This window comes from Leopardus geoffroyi, chromosome B4 (genome assembly GCF_018350155.1).
Source record: "Leopardus geoffroyi isolate Oge1 chromosome B4, O.geoffroyi_Oge1_pat1.0, whole genome shotgun sequence".
Lineage (NCBI taxonomy): Eukaryota > Metazoa > Chordata > Mammalia > Carnivora > Felidae > Leopardus > Leopardus geoffroyi.
The window spans coordinates 41,459,130-41,467,226 of record NC_059341.1 but is presented as its reverse complement, the minus strand read 5'-3'; the positions used below and the strand labels follow the sequence as shown (position 1 = coordinate 41,467,226).

The window sequence follows — 8,097 nt, the reverse complement described above, 5'->3', positions numbered from 1 at the left end:
GCTTTCCACTGGGCTCAGCAGTGTCTAGACCTGGTGTGGGCTAGCAGGGAAGTGTGTACGTTCTGCTGGGGAGGAGAATCCCCAAGAATCCAAAACCAGGACAGAAGTTAGCTCTCAGAGAAGCTGTGCTCCCTGTCCATCCCTGGAGTGCTGATCTTGTCTTCTTGAGTGGTGGGTGGTAGGAGGGTGCAGCTGCTTTTTTACAGAAGAAAAGGGTCCTGACAGAACCTGACGTCAGCCACCCTCCTCCCTCTGCCCCGGGAAAGCAGGAGACAGGTTAAAAACAGAAGCGCGACCGTTTCTTTATTAAATTATACAAAAAGGGGAGGGGAGGGGAGGAGGGCAGCTGTGGGGCTCGGCCCCAACCCTGGCCCCACCCCGGCCTGGCGCTGTCTGAGAGAAGGGGATCTGAGGGAGACTCAGGGATCAGGCAGGGTAGGGACGGGCAGGACATGAGGCTGAGATGCAGAGGTGAGGGAGGAGAGGCTACCCGAGGAGGGGTGGGGAAGGGAAGAGGAGAGCAAAGACAGGGAGAGGAGCAATTGGGGACCAGCTGGGGAGCTCAGATGGAGCAGGTCGGGAGGTGGAACAATGGCAGAGTGAGGATGGAAGGGGCAGTGTCTGGAGAGGCGGACATGAGAAGGCTGGGGACAAAGAGGGTGGCAGTTCTGGTGCAGGGCCCAGAGCAAGGAACCGGGTGAAGAGTGGCTGCACTCGTCTGTTCCCACCCCCACCTCCAGGCCCCGAGGGGCCTCCCACCCCCAGCCCATTGGCGGGGGGGCTCATGCCGACGCCCCATTTTCTGTCTTCTGCCGCTTGGGATCCGCTTCATCCTGTGGAGGGAGAGTTGGGGTAGCTGCAAAATGGGAGAGGGACCTCCCCCTGTCCCTGCCCTGCTCCAGCCCCCGCCCGGGCACCACAGGCATCCAGGTCCAAGTCCAAAGGGCTCCCAGCCCCTGCTGCAGCCCTGACAGCCCCTCAGGCCCCACAACCCAGCCCAAACCTCCTCTTCAGCAGCTCTCTTCAGCGCGGGCCCTTCGTCGTCATCTTCTTCTTCTTCCTCATCTGAGGAGCCAGAAACGGGTCATTGGGGAAGGGCAGGAAGCTCTGGCACAGACCCCCTGTGGTCGCCCTCAGCCCTGCTTCAGGTCTTCAAGCCCACCCTGACTCTGTTCCTTTGAGCCCAGCCTCCCCTGCCCCTCCCCACCTTCTTCTTCCCCCTCATCCTCCTCCTCTCCGTCCTCAGCAGTTTCTTCTTCTTCCTCCTCAGCTCCGTTCTCCTCCTCCTGCAGGGGACAAGGAGGGAGAGCAGTGTCAGGCTGGCCAGGCTAGCGGTGTGCCTCCACCACCACCAATGGCAGTGGTGTTGAGGGCCCAAAGGGTGGGGCGCGGAGGATGGGAGGGGCCAAAGCAAACGCAGGACCCAGCCCCCCCAAGGTAACTGGAGGGGGGATCTGAGTCTCCACCTGACCCCTGCTCACCTCCACCACTTCTTTCTTTCGCTCTTTCCGGCTTGCCTTCTCCTCCACCTTCTCTTTCTTCTCCTTCAGGTCCTGCAAGAGAGAAAGAGGTCACCTTCCTCTCACCACAAATGAGCTGCAGCCGGTCCCTCTCGCCCCGTTCTCCCTCTGCAGTGAGCTTTACAGGAGTGTAAAAACGGAGGAGTTGGCCACAACAGCTCAGAGGCAGAACAGAGGTCCCCGGGTCCCTACGGCCACAAAGGGGCTGAGACCAGACACCTTCCCCAAGACTCAAGGGAGGAGAGAAAAGTGATGAAGATAGAGGAATGGACAGCCAAGGTAACTGCTCATGACCCCCATCAAGTTCTCCAAAACCTCCTGGGCTGAAGAGTTCAGCTCAGCAAAGCAAATCCCCTCCATCTGCTCGCAGCCCTGATGCCCCACCCCCTCTTGAGGTCCCTCCGCCTTCCTGGCCTGCCCCCTCCCACAGCCTGCCCTGCTCTGCCTTTTGTCTACCTCTGGGGCCTTTTCCTGAGTATTCTCTCTCCTGGGCATCCCTCCCGGCTTCCCCTCTCAGCCTTGAATGCCTTTGTTTGTCTGTGTGTCCCCCAACTCCTCAGGCTCCTACTTGGCCAAACACAACAGGAATAGGGAGAGCACCCCAGCCTGATGCACACCTACTCCAAACCAGTTCCGAGTAGTTTCCTCCTCCCTAAGCCCAGCCCCTGGTGCAGGCAGTGGTGTGGAAGGGTAGAAGTCACCATTTCCAGGGGGAACATAGGTAAAGTACGATAAAGGAAACATGGAAGGGAGAGGGTATCGGACATGGCAGATAGAGAGAAAGACAAACAAGGTCTGGGGTGGGATGGGAATGTAGTAGGGGAAGGTACCTGCCTAGGGTGCCCTCCCTCCACTGCCCCCCCTCTCTCCTTCACCCCAGGAGCCCACCCAGCAGGCACACCTTTGATGTCTTATTCTGATGTGGCAGACAGGAGTTGTGCATGGGTCCCTTCTCTCTGGACATCACACTGGCCCTTCCAATTTAGATTCCAGTCCTCTTTCCACACCCCCCCACCCCCACCCCAACCGCCCTTGGCAGGCACTGTTCAACTGTGGATGTCCCTGTGCCATCAGATGTGGTGCTGGTGTGCAACTCTGTGTATCTGATTCCATGTGGATGGAAGTTTTCTGTGTGAGTGGCTCTCCCGGGAGGGTGTGTCCTTTCTGGAACAGGATCAGGAATAGGAGTAGAGGTTGGTGCAGAATGGTTGACCTGGAGGGACACTCAATTCCCTTTTCCCTTTAAGAGGAACACAGAACACTGGACCCTCTCACTCCAGCTAGGTTTCTTCATGCCACTTCCCTGTCCTCATTTAGTTGCCACATGGTGGGGATGGCATTTCTACTACCTGGTGGGCTCTCCTCTACATCCTGGGCCTAGAGAGCCAGGGGCTAGTCAGCTTCTCTCTGGGGGCCCCAGCACCAGGTCTGTGCTGCCCTGGCCTGAGTTTCCCATCTGGCCTGATAGAGAGGGAGGGAGGGAGGGAGGGAGAACCGCAGGGAGGGAGGGAGGGAGACTACCAGAGACAAAGTCCAAGGGGCCGGGCCCTCTCCTCCCCTGTCCTGTCCTTCTGGTCACTGTCCTTCCATGATCCCTTTTCCAGGAGGGTGTGTGACCTAGGTCTTGTGCTAAGCAGCTCCCTGGCCTCATTAACTCAACACAGGCACACACACTGACACAGGCTGACACCGATTCACACACACAGCTACAGAGGAGCGCCCACGAGATCCGGAGACACATGGCCCGGTGTTTGGGCATCCTGGCACACACTCTTGAGACAGCACGAGAGCACAGCAATGCCATTCGGCACTCACAAAGCGGCAACATGGCTCCAGAACATCTACGTCTCCACATGCACACATGTAACTGACACGGGCAGTCCCACACACTCGCTGGATTACAGACATACAAAGACACCTACTCAGTGAAGTCACATGCCACCGCACAGCCCACCGGAGGGCCACACGGCACACCTTATCAGCTCTCACACATAGCCCCTCTCTGCCACTGCCTTTAATCCCACTGGTTGCCCTCTTTCACTTCTGGGGCCTCTAGGAGACCTCTGTGACCTCCTCAACAACCAACCCTACCCCCTCCCCCGAAGTCGGGCTCCCAGCCCCCAAGCGCTGGCCGAATTAATTTCCCAAAGCGACACTCAGCAGGTTCCCTAGGGAAATTAGAGGAAGGCTGGAAGAGAGGCAAGGGCAAAGGGATGGGGCCAGGGAAGGGAGCTGATGAGAGCAAGGACGGCTCGATGCAATGCCATGTAACGCTGAGCTTCAGCTTTCTCGAAGGCTATTCCCGCCCCGCTTCTGATTTTTAGGAATCCAAGACTCTTTAAGCGTGAAGGGGGCGGGGGGTGAGGGGAGAGGCTGGAGGGGGCTCTGGAGAGAAAAGAAAGCTGAAGGCCAGTGGGGTAAGAAATGGATATAGATGGAAGGGAAGGAAAGGAGAGAAGGAGAAAACAGACACAGGCAATAGCTGTCCGAGCACAGAAGCAAGAGGCGGTCGGGCCTCGAGGGGAGGGGCCCGAGAGCGGCAGCCTCCCGGGAGAGTCCTGTTTACTCTGGAGGATCTCAAACCGCTTAGGAGAGGAAAGGTGAGGTCAGACTGGAAGGAGAGCCGGGGAAACGGGGCGCGGAGAGACGGAGCGGGGGAGGGGCACGGTAAAGTGAGCCGGGGCGCGCTCCGACGGGAAGCGGACGGGGTAGAGGCGCGCGAGCCGGAGCCGGAGCCGGAGAGGGGTGGGGACGGCGGCGGGGGCCGGGCGCGGGCCGAGCGGCGAGGCCGGAGCCGCGGCGCGCAGCGCTCTGGAAGCTAGAGGGCGCTGGCGGGAGCCGCGCGAAGCGGGGTAGGCAGCGCCGGGCAGGGGAGCGGGGGGGAGGGCGGAGTGGGGTCCGCCGGGACCCGGCGCCAGGGCAGCGTGGGGCCGTCGGGGTTAGCGTGGGGCGCAAGACCGCGCGGAGCCCGGGGATCGCGCGCGGTCCGGGCCGCCGCCGTCCCCGCCCGTACCTTGGCGCTCAACTCGGCCGCTGCCTCCACGCTCTTCTCCGACATGGTGCCGGGGCCGGGGCCGGGGCTGGCGGGGAGCCGGGGTCCCGGGGCCGGGACGGAGGGGCCCTGGACGGCGGAGGGTGGCCGCGGCCGGAACCTGGCGCGGTGGCGGCGGCGGCGGCGACAGCGGCAGCGGCGGCCGCTCAGCAAGCTGGGTCTCTGGAAGAGGCGGCAGAGGCGCGCGGGGTGGGGCGGGGGTGGGTCTGGAGCGGAGACCCGCAGGGCTGCGGCCGTCCGGAGGGCGGGCGGAAGGGCGGTGCGGGCGGTGGCCGGCGCGCTCCGGCCGCGGTCGCTCGGTCCTCGGCTCGCCGCCCCCGCACCAGCAGAGCTGCCGCCGACCAGCCGCTGCCGCCCCCGGGCAGGGAACCCGCTTATAAAGGCGGCGCTGCCCGACGGGAGGGGCTTCCCAGGGGTGGGGCTGGCGGGAGCGGGGAGGAGAGGAGAGGGGAGGGGGATGAAAGCGGAGGTTGGCGAGGTGGGGATAGGAGGATGAAAGCGAGGGGAGGGAGCGCGCGAGAGGCGGGAGGGAGGACAGGACCAGGAGGGGAAATGGAGAGACTGACGGTCGAGGAGAAAAGGAGTGGAGCGAGGAGGTGGAAAGGGGTGGGGTTCCTGCGGGGAGGGACCTCTCCGAATCCCGACCTACTGCCTGCGAAAGTGGAGTCTGTCTTTTGGGGGCGGACTGGAGGGATGGCCAGAATCCTACTGACCCTCCCCCAACCCCCCCCAGCCCCCCCGCAAGAAATCCTGAGATTTTGCCAAGGGATGGGGTGGGAGAAGCAGATGGAAAGGCCGGGCAGGTATTTGAGAAACCAAAAGCTTAAAGAAGAGGAAGAGGGTGGCGGAGCTACTTCCACATCGCGCTGGCTTTCCGTTCCCGTCCTGCATCTCCATTCTCTGGCCTTAAGATGGAAGGGCCAAAAGGGCAGCACACCCTCTGTCCTGCCCTAGGCTGACATTTGTGACCCCTACTGGGTTCCTCCCGTCCTGGATCTTTCTCGAGATCTAGAGGTGTCAGAGGCCCTCCAGGCTCCTTCCTTCTCTTCCATCTCGGACCGCTCTTATTCGCCCATCTCATCTCACTTGTCTTCGCCTGGTCCTTCTTTTTCTCTTCATCCCTGTTCATTCATCTGTACCCAGACCCCTCCCTCACAACAATTTATACCTCACATCTCTCATTCTTCGGTTGCCTCTTCTCCACCTCTCATCTCCCTCTTCTACCCTTCCATCTCTGATCTCTTCCCCCCCCCCCCCCCCAGACCACACTGTTCCTGTCCCATGTGAGTCTGTCACCAGGCCCTAGATCCTTCGCTGATTCCCTCCAACTCCTCTCCAGGTCCTGATTGTCCACATTTTCCCTCTCTTTCCTTTTCTCTTTCCTCGGTTGCCATCTTCCCTAGCCTTTCTGGATTGTATTTGCCCCCTTTGCAAGGGGTTCAGGTCTGGAGTTCCAGCCCCGCCCTGTACCACTCATCCTCAGTTCCAGGCCCTCAGTCTTGGTATCTTTGGATGATTTTCAGAAGCTTGGAATTTCAGGAGCTGGGTGTGTTAACCGTCAGGAAGGTGGATGGAGTGGAAGGCTAGGGTTTGGAAAAAGATACCTTTGGTGTGTGTACACTCCCATATTTGTCTATCATTATCATTATTTGTCTTATTATTTTCATTTTCTTAAGGAGGACACACTGATCGATCATCATCATTTGGTATCTGAGTGCTTAAAAATACCATCTTTTGGGCCCGTGGTGTACACACTTCCCAATTTCTCTTTCTGACTCTTCTATCAGTTTCTCGGTCTCCATCTCCTCAAAAATCTTGGAGCCCCACCCAGGTTTTTCCTTGCCGGACAGACTCTGATCATCGTTCTCGGAGATCTTTCCATCTCTATCTCTATCTGTTTCTCTGACTCACTCACTGATGTCTTTAGCGATCTCTGACCCGCTCCATCTCTGTACTCTTCTTGCTTCATTTCTCTCCCTCTCCCCTCTCCTTTACCCCCCACCCAGTCTCCCAGTCTCGCTCCCTCCTGTCAGTCTCTTTCCTCTCCTTCCCACCCTCCTTTCCTCATCCCCTTCTCCACCTCCCAGCCCCGCCTGCCGTCTCGGACACCCTGCTGGGCTCTTACCCTGTTGCCCTGGTAACCGCCCCCCACTCCGGTCACCTCCACTCCCCTCCCCCCTCCAATCACCGCCACCAACAACCTCCATCCACCTTCCTCCTATTTTTCCTCAGAGCCAATAGAAACCCTGTTGCCAGGTGGAATGCTCATTTGAATCAGCCAATCCAGGAGTCTAACTGCTTGCCCTGCCTTATATGGGGATTTGAGGAGGGCCACTCCCCCCACTCCAGCCCCACAGGGGACCAGCCCCTCCACTGTCCTTTCTCCCCGCCCTGGAGAGAGCCTGGGACCCTCCCTCTCACCCTTGTAGGAGGGCCTGGCCTCCCATTTCTCTAACTGGGACCACCGGGGTTAGTGTGGGGAGTGGGCCGGACTGTGGGCTGGGCCTCTGGGCTGGGGGTGGGAATGAGGTGTGATTAGGAAGGGGAGGCGGAGGGAGCCGGGAATTTTGCCCAGGGAGGGGTGTCTGGGAGCGGAGGCAGCTGCAGTGGAAAATTCCAGGGAGATGGAGAGGCAGAGAATGGGAATCCTGCCCCAAGGCCCAAGGGAGTGCCTTGAGAATCTAAGAGTTTGGACACTAGGGTCCCCAGGGACCACGAGAAAAAGATCCAGGAAGCAGAAGGCCTGGATCTAATTCCCTTCCTGCATGGGAGAAGCATCTCTTATGCTTTCCTGTCTGGTTGGACAGCAGACCAGTCTCCTGAAGTCTTGGCTTCAGGAGAAAGAAGCTAGAAGTGAAACTTAGGATGAATTTGGAGTAAGCCGTGAGCTGAAAGCCTAACCCCATACCCCTTAGGGTTAGTCTCTGGGCCTCTGGGGCCAGTGGTGTTAAATGATGCCAGCTTGTGTTTGCTCCTTTCCAGAGAACTATTTCTGAGACCTTGTAGAGGCTTGCCTATTCATAGGGTTCTATTACTCCCCAGTCCAACTGAGATTTTCTCCCACTAGTTGAATGGGGAAACCTGGTGCTTCTTACGAATTTTCTGGAGGTTGGAAAAGGGAAGCCAGGTGAGAATAAGGGAGGCATGAGCCCCTGGAAACCAGGACTTCTGGCTTGACATCCTAGACATTTACTTCCTTACCGTCTGGAAGGTGTTCAATTCTAATTATTACCTTCTCAGTCTTTTCAAATGTGGCAAGTGGTTCTTCAGTTTCCCCACTAGAGTGTCAGCTCTGTGAGGGAAGGACCCAGGCAGACTTTTTATTTTTTATTATTATTTTGTTAAGTAATCTCTGCACCCAACCTGGGACTCGAACTTACAAACCAAAGATCAAGAGTCACATGCTCCACCAACTGAGCCAACCAGGTGTCCCAATTGCTATCTTATTCCTAAGTGAATTCTTCCCTCTCTCCAGTTTCCTGAGGTTTTTCAGCTTGCCTGTTTATCTGATAAGTTAAGTGCTAA

At 58.5% G+C, this 8,097-nt stretch overlaps 1 protein-coding gene across 1 annotated transcript; it reads right to left on the bottom strand.

Moving 5' to 3' along the window:
* Window positions 1-277: 277 nt before the first annotated feature.
* Window positions 278-6,374, bottom strand: PTMS (parathymosin). The gene is made up of 6 exons (XM_045466449.1): window positions 6,324-6,374; window positions 4,534-5,217; window positions 1,482-1,553; window positions 1,208-1,286; window positions 1,004-1,065; window positions 278-833 (listed from the first exon to the last, which is right to left on the bottom strand). Exons 1-6 carry the CDS (start codon window positions 6,372-6,374, stop codon window positions 783-785), a joined length of 999 nt encoding a protein of 332 aa, XP_045322405.1. The 3' UTR covers window positions 278-782.
* Between the last annotated feature and the right edge of the window lie 1,723 nt (window positions 6,375-8,097).

Bases quoted from the DNA above. Each gene is read 5' to 3' on its own strand.
- PTMS (XM_045466449.1), bottom strand. From the start codon at position 6,374: ATGGAGACCGAGAAACTGATAGAAGAGTCAGAAAGAGAAATTGGGAAG. The intron at 1,554-4,533 runs GTACGGGCGGGG...TCTCTCTTGCAG, and splicing joins CGGCCGAGTTGAGCGCCAAG to GACCTGAAGGAGAAGAAAGA. The intron at 834-1,003 runs GTTTGGGCTGGG...CTCCCTCCACAG, and splicing joins AGAGAGCTGCTGAAGAGGAG to GATGAAGCGGATCCCAAGCG.